The 27,891-nt window shown below is 39.9% G+C and overlaps 4 protein-coding genes across 4 annotated transcripts; 3 read left to right on the top strand and 1 right to left on the bottom strand.

The window, feature by feature from the left end:
* Positions 1–1,109: 1,109 nt before the first annotated feature.
* Positions 1,110–9,476, top strand: ei24 (EI24, autophagy associated transmembrane protein). The gene is made up of 11 exons (XM_022746063.1): positions 1,110–1,241; positions 2,506–2,642; positions 3,606–3,751; positions 4,722–4,782; positions 5,179–5,245; positions 5,333–5,457; positions 6,211–6,330; positions 6,909–7,020; positions 7,115–7,226; positions 7,899–7,973; positions 8,055–9,476. The coding sequence occupies exons 2-11, from the start codon at positions 2,601–2,603 to the stop codon at positions 8,215–8,217; spliced, it is 1,023 nt and encodes a 340-aa protein (XP_022601784.1). The 5' UTR covers positions 1,110–1,241; positions 2,506–2,600; the 3' UTR covers positions 8,218–9,476.
* Positions 9,477–10,030: 554 nt separating this feature from the next.
* stt3a (STT3A, catalytic subunit of the oligosaccharyltransferase complex) lies at positions 10,031–18,177 on the top strand. Its single transcript, XM_022746062.1, has 18 exons — positions 10,031–10,087; positions 10,891–11,011; positions 11,111–11,171; positions 11,267–11,388; positions 11,562–11,707; positions 12,178–12,268; positions 12,357–12,463; positions 12,550–12,714; positions 12,922–13,102; positions 13,222–13,377; positions 13,496–13,587; positions 13,714–13,869; positions 15,085–15,273; positions 15,746–15,862; positions 15,950–16,052; positions 16,673–16,861; positions 17,218–17,333; positions 17,777–18,177. The coding sequence occupies exons 2-18, from the start codon at positions 10,924–10,926 to the stop codon at positions 17,813–17,815; spliced, it is 2,118 nt and encodes a 705-aa protein (XP_022601783.1). The 5' UTR covers positions 10,031–10,087; positions 10,891–10,923; the 3' UTR covers positions 17,816–18,177.
* A 1,156-nt stretch (positions 18,178–19,333) lies between these two features.
* Positions 19,334–22,605, bottom strand: LOC111222352 (cytoskeleton-associated protein 2-like). The gene is made up of 7 exons (XM_022746061.1): positions 22,532–22,605; positions 21,960–22,041; positions 21,018–21,844; positions 20,594–20,924; positions 20,438–20,498; positions 19,969–20,251; positions 19,334–19,829 (listed from the first exon to the last, which is right to left on the bottom strand). Exons 2-7 carry the CDS (start codon positions 22,002–22,004, stop codon positions 19,571–19,573), a joined length of 1,806 nt encoding a protein of 601 aa, XP_022601782.1. The 5' UTR covers positions 22,005–22,041; positions 22,532–22,605; the 3' UTR covers positions 19,334–19,570.
* A 1,014-nt stretch (positions 22,606–23,619) lies between these two features.
* On the top strand, positions 23,620–27,589 carry LOC111222259 (52 kDa repressor of the inhibitor of the protein kinase-like). The gene is made up of 5 exons (XM_022745925.1): positions 23,620–23,776; positions 24,558–24,675; positions 24,952–25,050; positions 25,142–25,178; positions 25,302–27,589. The coding sequence occupies exons 1-5, from the start codon at positions 23,691–23,693 to the stop codon at positions 27,116–27,118; spliced, it is 2,157 nt and encodes a 718-aa protein (XP_022601646.1). The 5' UTR covers positions 23,620–23,690; the 3' UTR covers positions 27,119–27,589.
* Positions 27,590–27,891: the final 302 nt, after the last annotated feature.

Raw genomic sequence — 27,891 nt, 5'->3', positions numbered from 1 at the left:
ATTTACCCACGAGTACGAGGATCTTGTCCAGGACCAGGTCAATGATCTCTTTACCCATGGTGTCCACGGGTGTACATCCTCCTTGCCAGAGATCAGCTGCTCAGGGTGGAATAGCTGGCAGTAGGTCCGGGTTTGTGCCTCATCAAAAGATTCAGTAAAAAAATGTCTTGAAGGTTTGACTAACTGAAATCAAGAAACAAGTATGGCATATATATAATGAGCGTTTACTGATGGCAATGGGTTCCAGGTCTGGGGGATGTGATTTCCACTTCCAGTGTAACTGAAGACATTTTTCTCCACTAATGGTTGGAGGAAGGAGAAAGTTTAAAAAAAAAAAGATTATTTGTAAAGACCCATTAGATACCACGACATCATGACCAAGTCACTTGGCAAAAATGGATGCATTTATTCAGGCCCAAACACATAGGCTTAATTTTTGCATAAAAGATGATTAAGACAGAAAAATAATGTCATACTGAAAATATCATTACACAAAAGCTCTGTGGAGGAACAGCTGTGTTCATATTTTGTACAAATGCAATTCTTAAAACCACTCGAACAATGCAACAACAATTAGATTAAAACTGCGACAATTAGTCGAATAGTCAATTAGTCAAGAACAGAAAATTAATCAGCACCTATTCTGATAATTAGATAATCATTTCAGTTATTTTATAAGCAAAATTCCAAACATTTGCTGCCTCCAGTTTCTTAAATGTGGGGCTTGGTTTTAGGTCATATCATTGAAAACTGAATTAGGGTCAAAAGAACAAAACAAGATAGTAGACCTTACCTTGGGCTCTGAGAGAGTTTAGCTTTTTTTCAACTATTTTCCGGGCATTTCATAGACAAAATGATTTAAAAAATTTGTCTATCTTTAAAGATTATAATGTTTAGATGCAGGCCTAGAAAAGATTACAGATTATTCTGTTACCAAAGCCTTAATAATATGTTCTTATCTGAATGAATATTTAATTATATAATACATTATACATACATACACAAAAATTTTCCTTAATTTTAATGCCAAATACTCCTCTTTAAAACAGTAATATGATATACGAGCCTCCTACCTGGAGGACTACACTTCCCATGTTCCTTAGAGGTCGGAGCTTGCGCAATATGTATTCCACGGCCCTGGCTGCTGGTAGTGTTGTTTAGTGTTGTTGTTGTTGTGACATTAAGGGGGGCTAAAACAAAGAATTGACGAAGTTAATATAACCCTGAGCCTGTCGCATGAGGTAAGGAAGACACTGTGATTGACTATGAGCTCTGTCTCTGACTTTACCCTCTGGTTTCGCGATTGTCTTGACCGTTAAGACAACAGTTAAATTAGTTGTTGAGCGTTAGCTAGCAACCCAGGCAGAAAAGCTAGCAGAGCACCAAACAAACCAACGAAAATCAAAGATTATGAGACTAGAGGCGTCATGCTGACCGGACTAGCTACACAGTGACAGTCTTCACATATCAAATTGTTAAGCGTTTTCGGTTGGTCGGAGAGAGCCAGATTACACTGTCCGCTGTCACCTATGTAAGCTAACTGACTCAGCTTGCGAACGTTAACTTGGTCAGATAAACAGTATCACCAAGAGACACACAACGCTTCACTTTCACCTGTTTTCACCATTATAAAACGTGTAGAACTGCCTCAGACTAAGAGAGGTGGGGCTGCTGTTGTAAAACATCACCATGCAAACAAATCCAAGGCTCTGTTGTAAATAGATAGGACAATAGCAGCATTCATTTAACAGACAGTAGCTATGCTTCCATAATTTCAGCTAGCTAATATCATCAGATCCTGATACACTGACCTGTTTTCAGTGTTTGTGAAGTTGGTAACTAGTGTGTCGTCTTTTTCCGTCATGTGATACACAATGCACTGTTATTTACATCTCAGAGGACCACATACAGTGTCCAGGACAAAGAAAGGCTTATTGTTAAAACAATTAAGTAATATTTTAGGGAGAAGTGACAAATCACACTTTGGCATTAGTTTTTTTTAATGAAATGTGGTTGATTTGGTGGGTTGATGAGGTATCTTTAGAAAGTTATATCACACATGAATCAGCACCATATGGCTCCCAAATATGGCACATATGTTACGAGGTGCCAAACAGCCCTTTGTCATTGAACTGTTTCAATGCCAGAGGGGTATCTGTCATGCATTTAGTAACTGTTATTGTTCCTTGAAGTAAAATATTAGCAGTAAAAAAGTTGGAGTCTCATGAATGTACTTGAAAAACAGCCAAATTTAGAAATGCCGAGATCACTATTTCTACAGCCAGCAGCCAGTCAGAGGCCTAAATAAGCCACTATCTAAAGTGCTGATTTTCTAAACAATCAGTTAATTCTGCTGGTTAAAGCTGATGTGGATGGGAATGTTAAATAAACTACTGTATATTGCAAGCAAATTGTTTGATTGTAAGATTATTGTAAATTGCTAGAAGAAGTTCAACCCATTAGCTCTTGTCCTAACTTTGCCTCTGTGGATTTGGGTGGTTGCAGGTTACTGGGTGAGCCCCTCCCTGCCATGAGAGCTGACCACCAGGTCACAAGCCCCCCCTCCTTCTGCAGTTGATGGATCTGCAGCTGGTCCAGAGATGACAGACAGCGTCAGGGCCTTCCTCCGCAATGTTGCGACGGTCAGCAGACACGTGCACACATACACACTGTACTAACACAGTGATCCGTGAAACTGATCCATGCATTCATACTAATGGATTCATTCAGCTTCATTTTAAAATAGCAAAGACAGATACTGCCGGGCCACTTTATTAAGTACACCAAGTTGTTATATTTTGTCACCCTCGAGTATGTAAATGGGGTGGACAAAATATTACAAACACCTTTCAATATAATGCAGTTGAGTACGACAACACCACCACTACAGGCTCAATAATAAAGAAATAAAGTAGAGTTATCACATTTCTGACAGTGTCAACTAAAACTAAAAATTTATGATCTTTGTTAAATAAATTCATTGCATTATTGGATTGTATTAGTACAGCTGTACCTAATAAAGTGGGAAGAGAGTGTAGCAGGTTTGTTCGATTGTTGTTCTGCTAAGCAGATTAAGGATTTTTATCATGACACACTGACAGTCAAGAAAACAGTTGGCATACAGTATGTCCAGAGCAAAACATAACAACCATCTGCATGTTATTAACCCCTCTTATACAATAGGCCTGAAGTAAATTCGTCATTAATGGAGCCTATAATATATTTGTTGTAGTGTCCACAGAAATTCTGTATCGCATTCTCTGAATGATGTACAGTACTGTGCAAAAATGATATTGTAGAAGGAATATGAGCATTTTACTTAATAGTCTCTGGGTTGGTATTGTGTTAAACCCTTCATTAAATGCACCTGACCCTAAAAGAACTTCAGTTATATCATTTTTATGGAGAATATCTCACAGCACCTTCATGCACAGTTTCAGAGGGCCTTTCAACTGGACATTAACCTGAAACACAAGCTATACACAGCTTTGTAATTCATGTGTTCAACGAGCACTAGCTGAGACATCAAGGCGTCATGACATAGGTCATTTCAACAAGTTAAAAATGTCATGTGTATTTTCTCTCTCTTGCTCTGGGCTGTCTAGGGGATCAAGGACTCCATATTGGGGATTGGGACAATCTCCAAGCTGGATGCCCGCATCCAGCAGAAAAGGGAAGAGCAGCGGAGGAGAAGGGCCAGTGGGGCCCTGGCACAGAGAAGGGCACAGAGTGAGGAGCGCAAACCAGACAAGTAAGCCTGGAAGAAAAAACTGTATATTTTGGTTCCAATGCTACTGTTATAATCTGACTCTGGCTAATGAAGAAAATGCTCATGCATCATTTCGTATTTCCTTGCAAACATCATGTGATTTATGGGATTGAGTAGCTTCATCTGAAAGGCATGCAGCTCCTCCACCTGACAGTTTAATATTCTGACTCAATAAGTTTAGCAGATTTGTAAGAAATTATTACTTACAAAAACAGGGCTTTCTTGCCCTGACATGAGTCTCACAGGTAGAACTTCCTGTGTACCACTTCCAACAAACTCTGTCAGTCAGTCAAATGATTATATCTTTTTTTTTTTTTTTTTTTTTTTTTTTTTTTTAATTTTTTCGGGCTTTTTTATGCCTTTATTGATAGTGCAGTAGAGAGAGACAGGAAATGGGGAGGCAGAGAGAGGGGGAGTGACATGCAGCTAAGGGCTATCCGATGCGGGACTCGAACCGGGGCCAACTGCAGCGAGGACTGTAGCCTCTACACATGGGCCAGATGCTCATCCAACTGAGCTACTCGACCCCCCAGTCAAATGGTTATATCTGACTGTCAATAAGAGATAGTTTGGGTTAGGGTCTACCAATCCCACCAATCCTTGCAAAAGAGAAGAGTTTACACAGATTGAAAGGAAGTGCTGAACTTAGGTTGACAAAATACCATGAGCCTCTGTTGTGTCTCTTATGTCTTGTAAACAAGACGTGGTTGGACATTTTTCTACATTATATGGTGATGAAAATAAATATATACATGTGTAAAATCATCATTATCAGTGTATGTGTATATCCCTCATCTGAAAAGACCTAATTGCTAATTGACATCACACTTAATCAAATCCACACTTCTAAATACCTTCAGCCTGGACAGACCTGTAGAATTAAAGTGAAACTACACTATTCCTTTAATATTCTACAGTGATGATCATTATGATTATTGATTTTCTTTTTCAGTGAACCCAAAGTAGCCAGTAGGATTTTTCAGTGCTGTGCCTGGAATGGAGGAGTGTTCTGGGTAAGATACTGAACCAACTGTTACACTACATAGTTTGGATGGCAGTTTTTCTTCCCATATCTTTTAGCTTCTTTACAATTTTTCCTTCTTGTAAATTGTCAACTGAAGAAATGATCTCTCAGATAACCAACTCTGCTACACCCATGTTGTGTGGCCTTGATGAGCTCTGTTCCCCTGGGTGCTGTCTGCAGGCCCCCAAAACTCTTAAACTGTCTTCAGTGTGATTACATAAATACAGAGTTTTTACAGTTTTTAGATTTAATTTGAATTTCCTGGTTGTGTTAGTTTTAAGGTTGATGTAACTTTCAGATGCGATGTTCTTTTATTATATGAGTATTATACTACACAGCACATTATGAGTTGAAGATTAATTATAGCATCTCATCTCGCCTCCAGCTCAGTCTGTTTCTCTTCTACCGGGTGTTTATCCCACTGCTGCAGACTCTCACAGCAAAAATCATTGGTATGTATTGCTGCTGGTAATTCTGGGGCAGGTTGTCTGTCTTGTGGCAGGAACCAGTCAGTCAACAAGATGTTTTTTTTGCTCCAGGTGACCCTTCCCTCCATGGCAGTGTGTGGTCCTGGTTAGAGTTCATCCTGACCTCCGTCTTCAGCGCCCTCTGGGTTCTTCCTCTGTTCGTTCTCAGCAAGATAGTCAATGCCATATGGTTCCAGGTTAGGCCCAGTTTGCTATGCTGTTATGATGTGATGACACAACAGGCAGCCATTTTTAAATGTATGCGTAGATCCAACTGCAAAGATTGATATTTCATACCCACAAAGTTATCAAAATTGTATCCTTGTCAAGGGTCTTAAATGGCTTTTGTTACACGTTGTCTACAGCTATATAATAAATCATATTTTATTGTCAGTGGAATATTAGTGTTTATAATTGAGTTACAGTCACAGATGACTTCACAATGGGCTGCAGTGTAGCTGAGATTCACAAAGCCAGCTCTGCTTCTCCCATCCTTTATAATGAAGTCTGTTCTACGGGAACAATGTTTCAGACTGATCCTTTATCACAAAAAGCACAAAAATGGTAAAATATACAGTAGACTTTTATTGATGTGGTGAGTTGAACTGAAGTCAGACAGGTCATGTGGAGTCCTGTGGCTTCAGCTGCTTCACAGTAAAAGCCCTGCTGGGAATTAAATGGAAATTGGGTATGAATGAGGCATCATTGCAGGGCTTTTATTATGAAACAGCTGCAGGTACCTCAGCATTCACAACAGTGTTTGAATGAACCTGAATTTCTAACTTGACGCTACTTTGGACTTTTCTCTGCACTTTTATTTCAGTGCATCAGGACATAATAGTACAAAAATAAATATTAAAATACTGTTAGTAAAAAAAAATTTTTTAAGCAACAGACCATTGTCTTTCAGGTCACAGATATAGATATAAACGTGTGATTCTCTGTTGCAGGATATTGCTGACCTAGCATTTGAAGTGTCTGGCTGTAAAGCTCAGCCGTTCCCCAGCGTCAGTAAGATCATCGCAGATATGCTCTTTAACCTCCTGCTCCAGGCACTCTTCCTCATTCAGGTACATTTTGAACACAAACAGGATCCATGATCAGACACCTCTTTCTGTGTTTCTCTGTTTATCAGTATTACAAACTCACACCGTACTGCATACACCCAGAACTCCTTTATCTGACTCAAACTCACAATCGCTGCTCAGGATGTTTGAGATGAACAGTTAAAGTGAAGTGGCCCAGATTCACCAAATGTTTGCTCAGTGTGCGAATTGTTTTGACACTTTTCTGAGTGAGTCACAAAGTTGTGCTGTTCATGAAAAATGTGCAAAGAGGTCTAATTGCACTATGGATATTCAGACCAGCTGCTATCAACGGCATCACCCCCAACATCTCAGGCAAACAGTTTCATTCCTGGACTCTCAAGTCAGTTCAGAGAAAGTTAACGTTATGAAAAAGCTTTATGGCAAAGTAGTTACTTGTTTTGAAGACTTTTGCACCACAACTTGATCTGCATTGTTTTATTTCTATACAAATTAGACATCATTTCTGCTCTCCAAAGCAAATGGGATGAAAATGCACAACCTGCTCTCTCAGCACAGTCTCTGTGAATATAATCATGTTGTGTATTTTCGTGCTCCTCTAGGGTATGATCGTTAGTCTCTTCCCCATCGATGCCATTGGACAGATGGTGAGCCTCCTCCACATGTCTCTGCTCTACTCCCTCTATTGCTTTGAGTATCGCTGGTTTAACCATGGTGAGACACTTGCATTGCACTTTAGACCCAAAATAAATAATTTGCATTGAATGGAGAACTCAAACAAAAATGTGGCTCCTTATGTTTTTTTAAGGCATTGAGATGCATCAACGGCTGTCCAATATTGAGAGGAACTGGCCCTATTACTTTGGCTTTGGTTTACCAATGGCTCTGCTGACCGCCCTGCCCTCCTCATACATCATTAGGTAAAACAGCTGGGAATTAACTGTTCGGTTCATTGAATTTGAAAATAATAATTAGCTCCAGCACTTGTGTACTTTTTACTTGTAAGTGTAAATCTGTATTTATCCATTTTGCAGTTGCTACAGAAGGTTTTTACACATTGTCATAGAACAGTTATGAAGTTACTTGAAATTACCTAATCTCAACTCCATCAACACAATATGCTTGTGATATGACAATTAGGCAAACTGTGTTATAGTACAATGATGTGTGTCTATGAAAGTTTTGTGAGGCTTCAGTAAAGGAAAAATTTGATTTTTGTACAGGAATTTTTTTCAAATACATTTGTACATTTAGTGTCAGTGCCCTCAGTGAGAAAGTATGATTGGACAAGTAGTCAAAGAGAGTGATGGACTGATAAAGTTGGATAAAATCAGCAATTAAAATACGTCACATTGGACTTTGGGCATTTTGTTTCTTGACATTTTACAGACTTAAGCATTAATTCAGAAAATAATCAGCAACTTAATCAGCTATTGAAATAATTGGTAGTTGCTGCCCTAAAGATATTTTTTTATTGTCTGGTAAGTGGACACACAGGAAGTTTGAACGAGAGGAAGGTTTGGAAACCAGACCTCATACTATCCTTTACTGCCTTTAATATATCTATTTCTTTATCTTCCTTTTCTACTTAGTGGCTGCTTGTTCTCCATCCTCTTCCCTCTGTTCATCATCAGTGCTAATGAGGCTAAGACACCAACTAAGTTGTAGTAAGTCTAAAATAAAAAGTTTTTTTTCTTTTTAAATGGTTTCCTTTCTATGAGTCACTGATGACATTTCCACTCTTTCAGCCACTTCCAGCTGCGTCTCTTCTCCCTGGTTGTGTTGATCAGCAACAAGCTTTTCCACAAGACAGTCCACCTGCAGTCCTCCCTGACGTCGTCCACCTCCTCAGAGAGACTGTTGTCCCCTCACACTTCCCCAACCCGCCAGAGACTTGTGCCCACCCAGTGATGGATCCACTCGAAGGAGATGGGATAGCAACTGATGAGTGGCTTCACTCAGTGTGAAAAAGTGATTCTTCCAAAAGGGTTCCCTTAATGAAGATGATATGCGGTTTAGGATAAAGGGTTGACATGTTTTTATCTAATCTCTTTGACCCTTTGGTTATTCACTTGCAGCAAACCACCAGACACATTTTCAGTGTGACACAAAAATCGACTGCCCTGTGCCTCACACTCAAAACACATTATATACTCAGCTCTTGACTTGTTTTATTTTGTGAATTTTCTTTCATTGTTTTTTGTATAATGTGCCATTTGAGTGAATCTCCTTTAATAAATTACAGCACAAGAAATCACTTAGTTTTAATATGTTTAAGCAAACTTGTGACTAAGGATTTTTTTTACTTTAAAGGGGCTTGTTTGCATTCAGAAGCAAAGCACAGTCTGTCACCTACAGTATGTTTTCTTGATGTTGCAAGTCACATTCCTTCCTCACAGGTTGAATGCTTTCTTGCACATCTATGTTTATCTCTCATTTGATGGTGTTCAACCAGTTCCAGGAGTGACCTTGCACAGTTACAAAGGGAGGATATTCTTGTCCTGTTACAGCTTTGTGTTTAGAGGAATTCGCAAATCAGTTCAGGAGCTGCTATAATAAGGATTGGTGACCTTAATAGTGGAAACCAAATAACAAAGTCACTCTTGTGTGTGTGTTTGGTTGGTGTCTCATCCCAAATTTAAACCTCGCTCCACTGACTGATGAGATATACATGTTGCAAACTGCAAGTGACACCAGCAAAAGGAAAAGCTGCCTCAGTGTTTTCAGTGTGTTTGAATATAGTAGGTGATAGGTGAGATGACACTGCCAAACTGCTGCGTCTATGTTTTGTTTATTTCACTTCAACCACTACAATGCTAAGCTCTGTGATAAAGGAAGGAGTCCTGTAGTTTTAGTCTTTATAACGGGTGATCAGCCTTAACCTGCTTGCTCTAGTTGTCCCCTCCCAAGAGAGCCGAAGCAAATATAACTGGTCCCTAAAGATCATTGGCTGTTTGCTTTTTGTGCTGTACATAGTATTAATACATACTGAATGTTCAACCAGAGCCCCACCACCATGCAGCGACCCAGTCACTGAGTTTCCCTCACTCATCAGGGGGGAAGGACCTTGATTTTAAAACAGTGTTTGTGCAGACTGATATTTGTGAGTGAGGTTTTGTAAAAGTAATACGTCTAATTTCAATAAAATTGGTCCGTATTCAATATTTTGATCACTGTGTTCAGGGTTTTGCTACAACTCACTTAACACTAGTACACAACAAAGCAAGATATGGTGGGTGTGCAATCCACAATTTACTGTTAAGTATACGTACAGAGGCAGGTAATGTGTGTTATTGTGAGAATTTAATGTATATTGTTGACATGAATTTTGTTAGTCACTTGGGGAAACTCGCACTGTTACATTCTGATCTGATCCCAAGAAGGACCACTGATAAAACATTAATTATGTATTCACCTGTGTGAAAATATTGAAATATTATTATAATTAATACTAGTGAACTAACTGTTAATGTCCCATTGTCATATAGCTGATCACAGTTCATATTTACCGATTTTCCGCGGTGACATTTTCTTGTCGTAAAAGTTGTGAACCAGCAGGGGGCGACACGTTTCTTTTTCCTCACTAAGGACACGTCACTACACTACGCCGACAAGGTAGGGACTCAAATTTGAAGGACAGCCGAACAACCAATCAGATTAATGTGGATTTACTGTTGACTGACGCTCAACCAATAAACGCGCACACCAGCTCGTTATGGGCGGGATTAGCTCACGGTGAAGGTTGTGTGTGAAAAGTGTATGAGTTACAGGAGCGGAGCGGGTGAGTCTTATTGAACATTAAGTAATGAACTTGTGAGCTCATTTAGGAGCAGCATTTTTTTTTTTAAGCTGTTGTCCTGCTGCAACATGTGAAGGTGGTGTTTACAAAATAAGACCGAGAAAAGACACGGAGTTAGGGTGTTCATTATACAGCAGCTAGTAGGTTAGCCTCGCTAGCTACTCACACACTTCTAGCTGGATGAAGGCAGCATCAGCATTAGCCGGCCTGATGCTGACTAGTTATACGATGCTGTTTAATCCGTAAGAGCGTGTGTTCCGTTTAAATGCTCATATCGTGTGAGTTAAAAGCCAGATAAAAGGTACTAGCTGCTGTTGATTTCTTGCTCTGATTTTGCAAAGGCTTGGAAGCTGTCAGTACCTCTAAGGCTCGCTCTGATGGTGCCGCCTTCAAAGTTAGCGTTAATTAGAGCTCTGCAGAGCTTAATGGGCTGTGTTTTCACTTTGCAAAGATGATTCTTAGTGTAAAATCTGAAGAAGACAGACACGACTCCCTGCAGAAGTTTTCTAGAGTGGGTGCTTCCTGGTTCCTGACGCCACATCTTAGTGCGTGGCCTTATCTGGTTGGGCTGGACATGGACGTTCACTCCTGCTAGAGCTGAAAGACTTTGATTTCTCTTATGAATGTCTGGCTTTCTCAAAAAGATTGTGAAAACTTTACCTCATTTTGCAGGATTTTTTTCTGAGCATGAAGATTATCTTAGTCCGTGTTGGACTACAGATGCCTCGGCTGTGCTTTTCTCCACATTTGTCCCAGTGTTACAATGTTTGTCTTCCTCCCATCAGGTAGTACGGTGAGCTGTCCCTAACCTCGCCAAAATGACCAAGCTGGGCTTCCTGCGATTGTCCTATGAGAAACAGGACACGCTGCTGAAGCTGCTCATCCTGTCTATGGCTGCTGTCCTCTGTAAGTCCCCTATGTCCTATACACACCAGTCTTGTCTACTTAATACTTATAAACAGATATAACATCTGGATTAACTTGTGTGCTTTCTCTTTTCTTCAGCATTCTCCACCAGACTCTTTTCTGTCTTGAGGTTTGAAAGTGTCATCCATGAGTTTGATCCGTAAGTACCACTTGTATCATGGTCATCTCCAAGGATTGTTAGATGATGTTCCTCCTTAAAGTAACGTCTCACTTTCACCTTAATCTCACCTTTAGGTACTTTAACTACCGTACCACCCGCTTCCTGGCAGAAGAAGGATTTTACAAGTTTCACAACTGGTTTGATGATAGGGCATGGTATCCTCTGGGGAGGATTATTGGTGGCACCATCTATCCAGGTAGGAATCAGATTAAATTACCATAGAACTGAACAAGTAAACAATTACAAGCTCATGAGCTTTTTTTTCTGGGTTTTTTGCTTTGAAGTTCAAGGGTTATATCGGGTTCAGAGGAGAGATGTCAATTAGCCAAAGCTTACTCGAACAAATCTCCTTCTCTTTTCCCTCACCAGGACTGATGATTACGTCTGCCGTCCTGTACCACGTCCTACATTTTTTCCACATCACCATTGACATCCGTAATGTCTGTGTCTTCCTGGCTCCATTGTTCTCCTCCTTCACTGCCATAGTCACTTACCACTTCACCAAGGAGCTGAAGGTAAGTTGTATCTTACATAATAAGATACAAAATAAAATATATCAATTAAGGTTATAAACTCTAACACTGGATCCTACAATTCCCATAATGCAACTCAATAGTGTCTCTCATTAGGCTCTCATTGGCTGGCAAATACTGCCATCTTTTAAACTCCACGCCACCAGTTTGTAACCCAGAAGTGTCAGTCTGATGCAGGATAACCCAGATGACATAATCAAGCTTATTTCCTTAGAGTTAGAAATTTTGCTTCAGTGCACCGAGGATATTATATGACTGTATAGCCTGAGTGATAATCCTTATGACAAGTAACTGTTATTTGTGTGAAAAATCTGTGAAGTGCCCCTTTAAAATCCCATTAGTAGAATCACTGGAACGTATGCTCAGTACATGAGGACTGTTTTCTGTTGAGATTAATAGTTTGCTTATTGACTGTAAGTGTACTTCCAGTAAACAGCTGTTTGTCTGTGTAGGACGCAGGTGCTGGGCTCCTGGCTGCTGCCATGATCGCAGTGGTGCCCGGTTATATCTCTCGTTCTGTTGCTGGCTCCTATGATAATGAAGGTATGTGCATGTTGTGCATAACAATGTTATTCACAGAAAATATCTCACAAGGATTGTTAATCGAATCCCTCTGTGCTGTCCTCCTCAGGTATCGCCATCTTCTGCATGCTGCTGACCTATTACATGTGGATCAAAGCGGTCAAAACAGGTTCAGTGTACTGGTCGTCCATGTGTGCACTGGCCTACTTCTATATGGTGAGGAGATCTGAACCTCTACATATTTGACTGAACTAATGCAGAGTTTGCTGGGGTCATGACAAGGTATTTTTGTGTGTGTGTAGGTTTCCTCCTGGGGTGGCTACGTGTTCCTGATCAACCTTATCCCCCTGCACGTCCTGGTGCTGATGCTCACAGGCCGATTCTCTCATCGCATATATGTAGCTTACTGCACAGTCTACTGCCTGGGCACCATCCTCTCCATGCAGATCTCTTTTGTTGGTTTCCAGGTAAAGTGAAATTGTTGCATCCGTACTCTGGTTCTTGTGCCTTGTCTTGAGGAACATCATTAGAGTGTCCAGGAGAGAAAACATTTCTGAATTGTCAAATTCATACCATCATCTAGGCCAAAGAAGATGAAAAACAAGTCATTGTCACATGATAGCGCAAAGAGGTTTCACTCAGTTCATCTCTCTGTTTCTCCTCTCATACACCAGCCGGTGCAGTCATCAGAGCACATGGCAGCCTTCGGTATGTTTGGCTTGTGCCAGATTCATGCCTTTGTGGACTACCTGCGCAGCAAACTCAATGCCCAGCAATTTGAGGTGTTGTTCAAGAGCGTCATCTCACTGGTGGGCTTCATCTTGCTGTCTGTGGGCACTGTTCTCATGCTAACAGGTAAGAGGAGTGACAAGATGCACTAGTAGATAAACTGGCATATGTGGACAGAAAAACCTTTTTAAAACGTTTGCTTCACCCTTCCCTACCGTGACTGACCTGAACTATATTTCCTTCAGGTAAGATCTCTCCATGGACTGGTCGTTTCTACTCCCTGCTGGACCCCTCCTACGCCAAGAACAACATCCCCATCATCGCTTCCGTCTCTGAGCACCAGCCCACCACCTGGTCCTCATACTACTTTGACCTCCAGCTGCTCGTCTTCATGTTCCCAGGCAAGTGTACACTCAGCATAAACACACAGAGTAGTAAATTGTTTATACTGTAAGATCACTCTGAATGAAGCAAACAGTTTGATTTTCTGACTGACAGTTACCTTTGCTTTCCTCACAGTTGGACTTTACTACTGTTTCAACAACCTGTCGGACGCCAGGATCTTCATCATCATGTATGGAGTGACCAGCATGTACTTCTCAGCTGTCATGGTACGTCCTGTATAGAGCTGCAGATACTTCTCCTGAGAGAAGTATATATATATATATAACATGTGAACATGCACCTGCTTTACATGTACTACGGGTTAATGTGCTTCCTGTTTGTTGCCTCCTCAGGTGCGTCTTATGTTGGTGCTGGCTCCAGTTATGTGCATCCTGTCGGGCATCGGTGTGTCCCAGGTGCTAACCACTTATATGAAGAATTTGGATGTGAGCCGGCCAGACAAGAAGAGCAAGAAGCAGCAGGACTCCACCTACCCCATCAAAAACGAGGTAGGAAGCGAAGACTGGTTCAGAGTGCTGGTTTAACTGGTAGAGGGTGGTGACATTTTTGTATGCCATGCAAATGTTGTGGCATAAAACATCATACAATTCAAACTGGTTGAACCTCATCATTTAGATCCAGTGGGAGCCACAATCATTGACAGCACTGATGATGTTATTATTAAGCCAGATAATACAGTGATAATACATTCCAGGTAATACAGAGGTATTATATGGTTATGACTTCTACCATGTCTAGCTTGTTCTTTTTTTCTCTTTTTTAATGGCTATTATATATAAATGAGTATAAGGTCGGGGTTAAATTGAATAATTAGCATTGTATCCTCAGGCCTTTTGAAAAATAGATGTTGAAACTGTGTTGTGTAAAGCAACATGTCGCATTTTTGAGTATTAAAATATGGTTTCAGAGGCCATAAAATTTTGTTCCTCCCTCTGTTCGTTTTATTTCTGTTTCCAGTGGTGGGCATTTAGTTCTGAGATTCTTGTACTTTACTTATTTATTTGATAACTGAAGATACTGGGTCCTTGTCGGATTAAGATTTTAGACAAAAAATTATACGACAAGCTTTAGAAAATTCAACATATTGTTAAACATTTAACCAGTGGCTCCCGACCTTTTGGCTAGCGACCCCTGACATAAAAGCATTTGAGGCTCCTTGTCGTATTTCAGATGTCTAAGCAGTTCCAACGAACAGACTTTTCCCCTCTAAACTTTCTCAGATGGCTTCATTCAAGTAATTCTTCAGGGAGCAACGGTAAAATGGTAAAATTATCGAATGTATTACAGAGGAAAGCAGAGACTAGAGAGAAGTCTAAAAACATTTAAACAGATTTCTTCTTTCCTCTCCCATTAATCATCTCACAACCCCTCAGAGTTACATTGTGAGCCTTTGGAGAGGCCAGACCCTTAGGTTGGGAACCACTGGACTAAACTTCCTAAGTAGGATTTTAAATGCAGGACTATCACTTGTAATGGAGTATTTTTACACTTTCACTAAATTAAATAAAATATTTATGAACATTGAAAAAATCTCTTGTGAAGATGTTGTGATGATGCATACTCTTTTACAAGTAAAATACTTTTGCATTCTAATTAAATGAAGCTGATTTTTTTTTCTTAGGCCATCTTTATTCCAGTAGTCAGAATAAAAGCACACATGCAAGGTTAAGACCTGATGACATCCTGTGTTTCTTACCTACCAGGTTGCCAGTGGGATGATTCTGGTCATGGCCTTCTTCCTCATCACATACACTTTCCATTCTACTTGGGTGACCAGCGAAGCATACTCCTCTCCCTCAATTGTCTTGTCGGCGCGTGGAGGTGATGGAAGCCGCATCATCTTCGATGACTTCAGAGAGGCCTACTACTGGCTCCGCCACAACACTCCTGAGGTCAGTGACACCCAGAGAAATAAAGAATAAGTCAGTTATTACAGCAGGATGCTGAGTTATCTGAATTGTAGAGATTGTTGAGATTGTCATTAGAGTCAGACCAATTTAACGGTTGGCCAATTTTATCGGCCGATATTGCATATATATATATATATTTTTTTTTTTTTTTTTTTTTTTTTTTTTTTTATAGTTATTTATTTTTACAGTTATTTTATTTAATTCCCAGTGAAGTTTACCGTTTCAGTGCACTGATGTCATTTTGGACAATAAAGTTTATTGTTAAACTGTAAAATATCCTGCTTTAATTACATATCTTTTTCACAGGTGTTTTATATATCAATATCGGAATTTTTTTACTCCCTAATATTGGTATTGGCATCGGCCCCAAAAATCCAATTTTCAGGCTCTAATTATCATAGCCATAAGGTCAAAGTGTTTCCATTCAAATACTGATTTGATTTTGTGGTTCCAGGATGCCAAAGTCATGTCATGGTGGGATTATGGCTATCAGATAACTGCCATGGCTAATCGAACCATTCTAGTGGACAACAACACTTGGAACAACACTCACATCTCCAGAGTTGGACAGGTGAGCTGGGTCACCTTCAGGGTACTCATGTTTCATAAAGTTCATAAAGTGCTGCTGTGTTAACCGGGGCTGCTGTTTGCTCTGTAGGCCATGGCATCTACAGAAGAGAGGGCCTATGAGATCATGAGGGAGCTGGATGTCAGTTATGTCCTGGTCATCTTTGGAGGACTAACGGGATATTCCTCTGACGGTACGTACCAAGTATCACTACATCAGAGTCAGTGCAACAATTTAAATATCCGCATGGACGGACGTATTTCTACTACACATAGAAGTTTTACCAGACACCCTCAAATGTAGTAGCATTTCTTCCATGTGATGATGTGTATAACCAGGTGTCTCTTGGGTGGTGTATTTGTTTTAAGATGGGACATTTTGAATAAAAACAAATGAAAAGGATGCAAAAAATCAGCCTCTTAGCTGTAATAACTCTTCTTTATGTATTATTTCCACTCCCCCCTCTTTAATTCAGACAAGTGCAATTTTATACTCATAGCCTTATATATTTCTATTTTTTTCATTTATTTATTACAACATGAGTACACATTTTTATATTATGATTATTTTTTTTATCCTTTTACCTATGTAATCTACTTCCTAATCTCTTCTCTTTTCTGGGGGAGCAAATGTAACCTAACCTAACCTAATATCCCCCTGGGATCAATAAAGTATTCTGATTACGTTTTCTGTGTGTTAACCCATCAAACAGGTACTGTGGATTATATGAATGATGAATGATTAAATATGATATAATATTTCCAGGGCATTTTTATGAGCACCTGTGTAATAATCAACCTCTGTCCATCACAGACATCAATAAGTTTCTGTGGATGGTCCGAATTGGGGGAAGCACAGACACAGGCAAACATATCAAGGAGCATGACTACTACACTCCCACCGGAGAGTTCAGAGTGGACCGCGAGGGCTCGCCCGTCCTGCTCAACTGCCTCATGTACAAGATGTGCTACTACCGCTTCGGCCAGGTCTACACAGAGGCCAGTGAGTAACCCTACAGCCTGGGATGATAATTTTATCACCTTGCATTAGACAGTTTCTCCTTGCAGTTAGAGACACATTGAGAATGAGCCACATGTGTGCCATTTTTGAAAGGACTGTAAAGTTCAGGCTGTTCAGTTTGTTTGATACACTGTATTTTAATCATTAAGTTAGACACAACTATGATTAAAACCAAGCATGTCTGTAAACACCTAGCGAAAACTACTGTGCCAAAATATTGTAGACATCAGCTGCTGACTGCACCGTACAGACGCAACATAAAATGACGAGTAAAGCATAGATATGATAAATTCTTTTTTGTGCTGTAATTCTGATGATCTTAATGATGTTCTCTGCAGAGCGCCCACCTGGTTATGACAGAGTGAGGAATGCTGAGATTGGGAACAAAGACTTTGAACTGGATGTGTTGGAGGAGGCCTACACAACAGAGCACTGGCTGGTTAGGATATACAAGGTAAAACCGTTAACTTTCTTTCTTTGACATGTCATATGTGTCTATAGGGATCACATGTTTGGTTTGGTTTACTTGACAAGGTTGGGTCTTAGCTGAGCAACAAAACTAAGCAACAGTTTTGATAATTGATTAATCATTGATGCAAATTTTCAAGCAAATATCAGTTTATAGTTGCAGGGTCTGAAATGTTAGAATTTGCTGCTCTCCTTGGTGTCTTACAATAAAGTCACATGAATATCTTATGGATTTGAAGTGCTGGTTAGACAAAACTATAGACATCACCTATGGCTTTTACCTTTCTTTTGATGTCTCAGAGGTCAAATGAAAACTCAGATTATCTGAATATTATTCAGTCATGAAAATAATACACAAGCATTGTATGAACTCTCAATAGATGCATTTCAACTGAACCATCTAACCTAGTCTTGTGTTCCATCTTGTAGGTGAAAGATCTGGACAACCGGGGTCTTTCAAGAACATAAAACCCTCAACTGGCAGTGAAAACAGCCTTTTAGCGCACAGCACTGAACACCTTCCCCTATGGTCTGCAGATGAGTGGGAAAAGAGTACTTTTTTTATACTTTTTGTTTTGGGGAAGAAAATTGCATCAGAGATTTTTTTTTTTTTTTTTTTTTTTGTGGATGATTTTCTTTTTTTTTTATTTTGTTATAATGAAATGTCTCATCTGGGATCAGAGGAAGCTGGTGTCTAAACATCCAGTCTGATGTCAGGAGTTTGCCATGAAGCGGTCAAAAGAAAGCAGTGTTCATTTATGAGCACTTTGGATTTTTACAATGTGGTCAATTAAAGTGGGGTTAAACATGAAAAACAGTGATCTGTCTTTTTTTTTTTCCTCTCATAAAATGCACAGAATAAAAAAACAGAATGAAGTGGTAACTCTACATAGTCATTGAGACACAACAGAGTTCTACATGTGACATTTGGGAAGTCATGCGTTTTTAAAACTGAAAATCTTTCAATCTTTCTTCCACTTTCTACAAAATAAGTTTAATGTAAAGAGAATTACAAGTTCTAATTCTTACTCATAAGAAAAAGATATGTCAAATGTAGTTTTGAGCATTTCTTATTTCATTCAAACACTTAACCGAAATTCAGGACAACAGTTATCACCCTTTTAACAAAAATATTTCAGAACCTTTCCGGTCACTTCAGGTGATTCACCTTCCATAAAAATAAGGGACTACTAAAGGAAGGACTAAAAAGATTTGTATGTGAGTGTGTATAGAAATGTGGTTTCAAAATGATGTAAGGAGGGGGTTGTTGAAGGGGAAGGGTCAGTTCAGGCTGGAAGAATGTTAATGAGGGATAATGTATTTATGGGGCATTTGAGGGATTTTAAAGACAGTCGCCACCATCAGAAGCCAAGTGTCACCAACCGCAGTCAAATGATCCAATACTGATTCTCATCACAGGAGCAACAAGGTACTCTCCAGCCACAGTCACCAATCTGATGCGGCTCAGGGATTCTCCACTAGAAAACTTGCGATGACTCAATAAAAACCATCAAATTGGATTTAAACTTGCTTGGTTTGCAGTTGAGACACTTGCTTCTCACTTACGCCATTCTTCCCTGCACTGTCTGTCTTCTCTCTCAGGTGTCAGCAACTATCCTCCCCATCCTCTCCTTTGCTGTGCAGTAAATGAGCAGTCTGTTTTCAGGCTGAATGCTACAACCCTCATAATTGAGGTCAATGGAATATTCATGGTTGTTTTTCCCTACTCAGTATTTCTTATAATTAATGAGGAAATTTGCTTGTATCAGCCATTTTGCTACATTTGCTCCCTGAACCTGAACACGGCTGCAGTATGTGGTAGAAAGCTGATGGTTTTCAGAGGTAGAGGTCTGTTTATTGATCTTCATCATGGCATTACCACAGATTGTTTATGTCCTGTATGTAGTCTGTATAAGAGACTATCAAGGCACAACTAACAAATAAATGAATGAATAAATAAAATAAATACTCTTTTATTGTAGAGCATTTGTCAATACATGTCAACTTTACATAAAATTATGTTAGAAAGTTACATATAAATACATTCAGAACAGAAAATTACTTGACAGGACTACTGTTGTCCCCACAATACAATAAAATGATTTAAAGTGACAGTTAAAATTATTTGAACAGAAACAGATTAGTAAAACCATCTTAACATCAGTATAAAGTGTCCTTTACACCCTGTCTCATAGAATTCTGAACACATATGTACAGAGCTCCTCACAGTCTGGTCTGGTCTGGCAGATCTTCTAGGAGGGCAGGATTTTTTCTGTAAATGTAGGCATTGGGATCATCATCGAGCTTCACCAACTCGGCCAGTGACGACACACAGGGATCGTGATCAACCAGCATCGTTGGCAGGTGGGAGGATTTGCGCTGGATGCGGCAGGAACGGCGCACTGGTGTCAGAAACTTCAGATCTTTGATGTTGCTCTTTCTCCGGGACGTACCGGCCTCACCTTCAATCGTCTTCTTCACACTACATACAAAAGATATTTGAAGGGGGAAAAAAAAAAATACTGTATTACAAGTGAAAATAAATGACTTTTTGGCTATTAAATTAATGGCAGAATAATGACAGGCTTGACTTAAAGGATTAAGCAAAAGAATGGCCTCACCTTTGCAGGTATGGAGTCGTCTTCACACTGTATTTAACGACTGAAGCATCCTCCATTGGTGGCGTGGTCTCCATCACATCGTCATCCTCGTCACTTTCTACTTCCTCAGCGTCATCCGTCTCTACTTTATCATCACTTTTTTCTGCTTCATTCTTCACTTGCTCAACCTTCAGCTGCTCGCAGACATCCTGCAGAATTGCATTCACCTCCTCTTTTATACATTCAGTCTTTGGTTTGTCGTCCTCCAATTCAGCATCACACTCATCTGACACCTGTGAGAGTTCTTACGGAGACAAAGGTAACAAGTTCAACAGTAAGCATCTGTATAGAGTGCAACAACAGCCAGAATAACCAGAAATGCCAGTGAGGTGAGTAGACTGATCATTATTATTTTAAGAACTACCTTAATACCACTGAACTTACCAAATTCAACACTACAAACAGATCATAGTCACACAGCTGAACTTACCATCGCTGCATCTAGAGGGCGTCACTATGGCCTCTAAAGCATCACACAGGTTTAGTACAATCTGTCAAAATGAAACGAAAAGAAGCTGGTTTATCATGGAAAGTAATATTTTTAATGCAGCTAAAACAGCTACAGTAACTATGCTTGTTTCCTTACGTCATCCATTCTGTCCTGTGGGTCAACAGGCAGATCTACATCAGAGTTTTCAAGCAGCTCCAGGGTAGTATTCATGATCGCTGTGGTTCGGTTGCATGTTGTTAACTGTGCTCCCTGTGTATCTGCACAGTTACCAGCAGCAGAATCTGGCTTATGTTCTTCCAGACTGTGTTCAGATTTGCTTTGTGCAGCACGCTGAGGCTCAACATGAGACTGGGATTTGAGATCAGCCTCAGGTTTGGAGACTCTGGTTTTTGGGGGTAGTGTTGCTGTCATGGCTGGTCTCTTGAAAGTCTTGCCCTTGGAAGCCTGCCACGCAGCCAGTTTTGCTCTGCAGACACAACACATAATTAAAACATTTTTGAAGTTTTATGATGTAAAGGAAAACATCAAATGTGTCTGTGTGAAGAACAAAAAATGTTACCGTCTTTCCTCTGCAGTCTCCGTGGTAAATCTGTACTGGCTAAGGGTGCTTGAGACAGGAGGCTTGTTGACCTTGTTGTCTATCACTGGAATTTTTGGCTTTGAGTTCTGAGTCCCACGTCCCTTGGTGGGAGCCACAGTTGTGTTTCTGGAACTAGTACTGGTTAGTGTTGCTGGGACGGTTCTGGCTGGAGCGCGAGCAGAGTAGAATCCAGCAGGAGGATGGCTGATGACAGCGGATTTGGAAACCTGAGCAGGTCTACTGACCACTGACTTCAACCTTGGTGGTGCAGGTTTTTGCGTGCCATGTCTAGGCAGGTCAGCAACAGATTTGGACCTGGCTTTTGCTGCATTTCCAACCCTTTGGCTCTCTGTTTTGGGTGCTGATCGTTTGTGATCTATCCTGTCCAGGCTGGCACTTGACTTCCAAATGGATCCAATTTTGGACTGTACCATCTTGCCTTTGTACATGCCAGGAGCAGATTTGAATGACTGCGCAGCAGCTGGTGGCTTGGGAGCTTCTGCAACCATTTTTCTGTGTTTCACAGCCTGCTCTGTGTGGAAGGCCCGGCTATATGTTTGTCGCTGTGTGACATCTGAAGCAGCAGCAGCTCCTTTCCCATCTTTCTGCACGGTCTTTACCTTTTTTAGAGCCTCAACACATGCTAACTTTGTGTCTGCCTGTTTGGCCTTGGCTTTAAGAGGACCATTTTTTGCCAAGGTCTCCTCTTTTTCATTGCTTTTCAGGTGGAATGGCGCAAGAGACGTTTTATCTCTTTTGATGAAGGGCTTGCTTCCATGTGAAGGCTGAGTATTCTCCTTGTTTCTCTAATAAAATCAAAACAATTAGACCATTATGTAGGCAAGGGAAGCTCTGAATGTTACTTAGCATTCAAAACGACATGAAAATCATTTCATGTGCTGTTCATTAACATTAACTTACTTTCTTATCGATGTGGTTTCGTCTTGAAACTGCGAAGTTGTCCATTGTGTAGTGTCAAAAACTGTTTAGTCAACGGAGATTTCTGGAAGGTGAACAAATCAATAAATACTATAAAACTATATATATGAATAAACTAGGTCATTACATAATTTAACATGCCATGATTATACTAGCAACGATCTATTTTATTACGCCTGTAAGAGTTCCACACTGTCAAAATTTTACGATTTCATAGCAAGTATTGGCAGTTTTCATGAGAAATTAACACCTGCTAGTACAATGACACATACTCTTTATCTACTTTTGGGTGAAGTTTACATATATTAAGTTGTTGGTCACATTATTTTTTATCGAAAAACAAAGAAACATCCATATCAGCCCGTCTTGGATACAGTGCAGTTAACGTTGTGTCCAAGAGGTAACGTCAGCTGACATGGAGGGTAAAAACGTAAAAACGGTAATGTGAGCGGTATGAAACATATATCCATAACTCTGCTGTAGTATGCTGACAGTAACAATACCTGTAGTATATTAAAGTAAAACTAACAAGAAACATCACTTTACTAACTTACCCTACAGTAGTGTTTCTTGGACAATACGAGAACAAAACACCTCCACAGCACCACAGCTCTGACTGGAACAAAACACGCCGTTTGTCTCCCTGAGGAGGAAAACATTCGATTTGACTTGGCGCTGTTGCACTCCAATTGGTCATTGTAGTATCGCGAGAAACAAAAATGAACCAATAGAATGTCTCCAAACTAGAAACGGGAGTTGAAGAAGACGAGCTTCATTCTGTCATCTGACAAGTTTTCATCCCTTCTGTTCAAACATTTGAACCCAAATAGGATTCCTGTAGTACTGGTCCATGCAAACAGCTACGCCCCAAAGCATTACAGCACAGAGACGGCCTTTGTAAATAAACACACAGCTATAACTTCCAGCAGGTGCTAATCATCAACAGGGACATAAAAGCAGTTATTTTCAATAACCACATAATTTACATCACGTTACTACAATAAAAATTAAATCTTGAGGGACGATATCAATACAATTAGAAAAATGCAAATACTTTGTTTTAATAATAATAACAATAATAATAAAAAATAATCATCATCATCTTCATACCAGTCATAATCATAATCATGGCATAACGTGAATATGTTTTGCAACATGCCACGGCATGTTTTCAACCTTTGCTTTGAAAAGAACGCGGAGGATTATGGGAATGAACCGAAGCGCGCGCTCCTTTGTTGCACGTTAAGATTTACAAAACTGTTTGAAGAAGCAAGCCAATTTGCCTTCAAAATAAAATCTAAATTAACATCACAAACTAAAAATATACGCTCTGTTGTTTGTCTTTGGCCTTTACGGATAAATGTACAAAACATATGAGGACAAATAAAACAGCAGGGATCCCCTGGTGTTGTGTGGTGGGCAGGGTATACTTTTAATGTTATGTTTAGGACTTTCTTTTTTGACAACCTAACATAGCCTAGTTGGCATAGTGTTATTGTAAGTGTGTGTATGAATAAGAAAATGTGATACGCGTTTTCATATTACACATTCTACAATTTACAATCTTACCTCAAACACATTCATGCACTTTAATTTGAAATCCAAAATCGGAAGTCATCCTCTTGTTTCAAGTGGCTTGATAGCTACCATTAGCAGTTGGCTATCCTCAGAAGGATCTCACAGCAAAATACAGGTGTATTATACACACGTATAATGCAGAATCACTGTGCGGTGCCGAACTGCACTAGTGGCATATCCGACCCTCAGCCACTCTTCAGGTTTCCTCATGATCCAGAAAGGTAACTAATGCTATCAGCGATGCTAAAGCAAACAGGAAGCTCTCTAGCTACCCAGTGAGAACAGTGTGTTATTTGTAGGTAAAGTAGCATGTGTGTTAAAACAAGGCTACGTTTGTTTTTACATGTCTTGTTGGTTCAGCAACATTTAATGTCTATCTTATCGTGCAGCACATCCTTTATTAAAGCTTTTACAAGTTCAAATCTATTTCGTTCTCGATACGCAAACTAAATTCAAAAGTTTGACAGGTTCACGTGTCTTTGCTCATTGTTAAACGTACACACACTGGCACATAAGATCTTGTGTTGAAATGCTGCAGCAAAGCCGGGGTAACTAAATAGAACATGTTGGTTAATTTTCTGAAGGACTATTTCCAACGTGCAGACCTGGTACAGTTTAATATTCCTGAAAAGACACGTCAATAACCACATGGTTAATCCTAATATAAACCCTGTGGTAAACTATCAGTGTATCTATCTCCCTACTTGGCTTTTGCATGACATGTTAGTGTATCATATTACTAAGCTAATATATCCATCATATCTTACATATTAATAACATTAAAAACATCCATGCTTGCTTAGATGCTTTTGAATTTTTTATTAATGTATTATTCACTATTACATTCTCAGTCATTGTTACAAATCACAAAATATTGGACAAATGTTCAGCATGTTGTTAATAGTTTGTCAAATTAATATAGCAACAAACTATAATTGACTATATAACCTGAATTTCTTTTGACTTTTAAACTTGTTGTTTTGGTTTGACCACTCCTCTCAGATCCAAGAAGTGGGTTGAAAAATGCCAGAGGAGGGACCTGATAGACAAATCACCAGACCAGCTGCACAGACACTACAGACTGTGTGGAAAGCATTTTGAATCATCTTTGATTGATAATGTAAGTTTTCAAATTGCACAAATTGCAGAGGCCAATGTGACGGAAGACATTGCAGTACTTTTAATCTAATTGCCAGTCTTTTTAATCAAAATGTGAGAATTCAGCCCTGCATATTATTTCACTAATTATTTAATAAATACTGTATGTTTTGTATTGCTTGGTGAATATTTAATGTAGATATTGAATACAAGTTTAATATAGTAATATTCTTGATTCGGTCTTGTATAATTATAATATGCAGTATAATTAACATTTTTTGCTTGACTTCGTTGGCAGGGTGCTCAGTGTACAGTGTTGAAAGATGATGCCATACCAACTATCTTTGACGTGCCAAGCCAACCTCAAAATGGACAGGTGAAGCGCAACAAAGAGACGGTGAGTGAAAAGAAGTAGTTTTAAATGGGGAAAAATAATTTGTATAATTTAATTTCTGCAGTTAACTTGTCTTGTCTTTTTATTTTTGAAGACCAAAGATGATGAAACAGAGAGTAAGGGGAGAAAAAGTAAGTAGAAATATCAATACACACATATTTATTTCTGACAAGGAAAATGAGTCCCACACCCACAATTGTCACAAGATGAATGAGTTAGTTTCTATCTTGCAACTGTTTCTGTTTCCCTCTTAGAAATGAAGAAGTCTCAAGACACAGACGCAGCTAAGGCAGATGTCCAGACAGATGAGGAAGAAGAATACAGAGAGTATCTCAAGTCTTTATTTGAAGTTCTTGTATTGTTGGGAGAGCAAAACATTCCTCCCACGGGGCCTGGTGATAGGAAAAAGGATGGTCTTAGGGAAAGCAACTTTCAGGCATTGTTAGATTATCGCATGAATTGTGGAAATGAAGTCCTGAAGAAGCGGTACGATGTGAATCAGGAGTGCTGCTCCTCAGTTCAGCTGAGTCAGCTGATTGAGGTGTGTGAGAAATGCATCCGCAGTAAGCTGGTGGAGGAAGTTAAACAAAATGGCTTCTTCTCATTACTTACTGATGATCTGGTGAAGATCTCCGGAGAATGGCACCTCCCTGTCTTTGTCCGTTTTGTGGACCAGTCTAACTGTCAGCAGGAGAGGTTTTGTGGATTCTTGAGCTTTGAAGGAGATGGAGATGCCCTGGCAGAGAAACTACTGTCTGAAATGACTGACGAATGGGGTTTGGATATGGAACAGTGTAGGGGTCAGGCCCACTCCTGCACTGGGACACATTTTAGTAAAATAAAAAAAATTTCTGCCAAACTGATTGAGAAGTATCCACTGGCAGTGGTTACTCTGAGATCTACTCGTACACTAAATGTATCATTGGCCAATGGTATGGTTTTGTCAGGGGTTCAGCTTGTCATGTCTACCTTTAAGAAGATTGAGTCCTTCTTCAGTCAGTCCAATTTACTGCAGTTGGAGTTGGGGCATGCTATTTTGATTTTCTACCCAGACAAAGAGGATAAAGCTAATGAACTGAAGGACATCTGTCATACCAGCTGGACCAGACGACATGATGCGTTTGATGTGGCAGTGGAAATCCTAGAGGCACTTCTACTTTGTGTGGACAGCGTGCATGACAATGAAGACATGCGGTGGAGTGATCAAGTCACACATGATGCCTTAGAGATTTCAAAAGCACTGGTTGATTTTGAGTTTGTCATGGCATTGGTCGTGCTGAAAAACGTGATGACACTTACTCGAGCATTCGGGAAGAACGTACAAGGGGAAGCACCAGATGCCCATTTTGCCGCAACCAGTTTAAAAGCTGTATTACACTCCCTGAAGGAAGTGTCTGACAACATTGATGTGTATCATGAGTTCTGGAACGATGAGGCTGTTAACCTAGCCACAGCAATGGAGATCCCAATAAAGGTTCCTCGGTCATTCTTGAGAAAGCATCACTCAGAATCTGGAACCATTCAACCAGATAGTTACTACAAGAACAACCTGTCTGTTCCTGTGGTGAACCACATCATTAACGAAATGAATGAGCTCTTCAGTGAGGACCACTTGAAGTCTCTGAGGTGTCTGTCACTGGTCCCTGCCGTCATAGAGCAGCATAAGTCTACTGAACCTGAAGAAGAGAGCATACAGGTGTTCAAAAATTACATCCCTAATGCAGGAACCCTCTCTGCCGAGCTACACTGTTGGTGGGTTAAATGGAGCAAAAAGGGCAAAGGGGAGACTTTTCCCTCCAATATCCATGAAACACTGCAGCAGGCCGATTTGAAGTTCTTCCCAAACATGCTTGCAGTCCTGAGACTGATCGGCATCCTGCCTACCTTGGCTCTGGAAGACAGCTGCAACGTGGCGTATAAGCGCTTCAAGATGTACATGGAGAACACGCCTGACAAATTCAAATCTAAAAGCCTTGCTCTTTTGAACATGAACTATGATGTTGGGTTCGATCTGGATTCAATGGTTGAGGTCTATATGAACACATACCCTGAAAGGGGGGAGGTTATGTGAGTCAAATCAGTTGTAATATGGCAGTTAAGCCTCCAGGCAGATTACCTACAGATTTGTTAATGAGTCGTGCAGATTGTGTTACCTTGATCTTGAGATAAACATCTGTTTATCTGTTGTCTGTTTTATTTCCTAGCTCTCATATTGGAAGTATTTTTTTCAATTTTTGTGATAAAATGTAGAATGTAAATGAACTAGCAACTGGACTGCAAAGTGTCATACAGACATCTCTGAATTTTGTTTTTGTTTGCCTTTATGCTGTTTTCATTCGTTGACTCCATTGTTAGAATCAGTTGCAAATGGCTGGTGTTTTAGAGTGTGTTAATACTTTTAAACTTTGTTAAACAGTTTTTTGTGTGTGTTTGTGTGTCACCCACAGACCTCCTGACATTTAATAAGTGGGTAAGGGGGGTGAGCCATAAAACCCTCCCTGAACATGTAAATAAAGATACCGTAAGCTCTTTGCTTTAATAACCTTTTGTGGTCCTCATTCTAAACTAACCTAATCCTAGCCATGCTCTGAAACAAGGTCTGTTAGAAACAAAAGTCAAAATGCTGATCCAGATTCTCTGGTGTTTTTTGAGACCGAATGGAATAAGTAGGATAAAATTAAAACAAATTTTGGAACAGGGACCACTGGGCACAAACAGGACAGTGCCTAAAATATATGTAATAGTGATGTGTCCTTAAAATTAGTCACCATGTTGAGTTCTGTTTGAGTTGTTTTCAGGTCCATGGTGAAGTGGAGACCAGGACAAAGTAATGCGAGGCTTTAA

Source organism: Seriola dumerili, unplaced genomic scaffold, assembly GCF_002260705.1.
Source record: "Seriola dumerili isolate Sdu_G_001 unplaced genomic scaffold, Sdu_1.0 BDQW01000091.1, whole genome shotgun sequence".
Classification (NCBI taxonomy): domain Eukaryota; kingdom Metazoa; phylum Chordata; class Actinopteri; order Carangiformes; family Carangidae; genus Seriola; species Seriola dumerili.
Note: the sequence above shows the minus strand (reverse complement) of the source record. Positions and strands in the feature narration are given on the sequence as shown.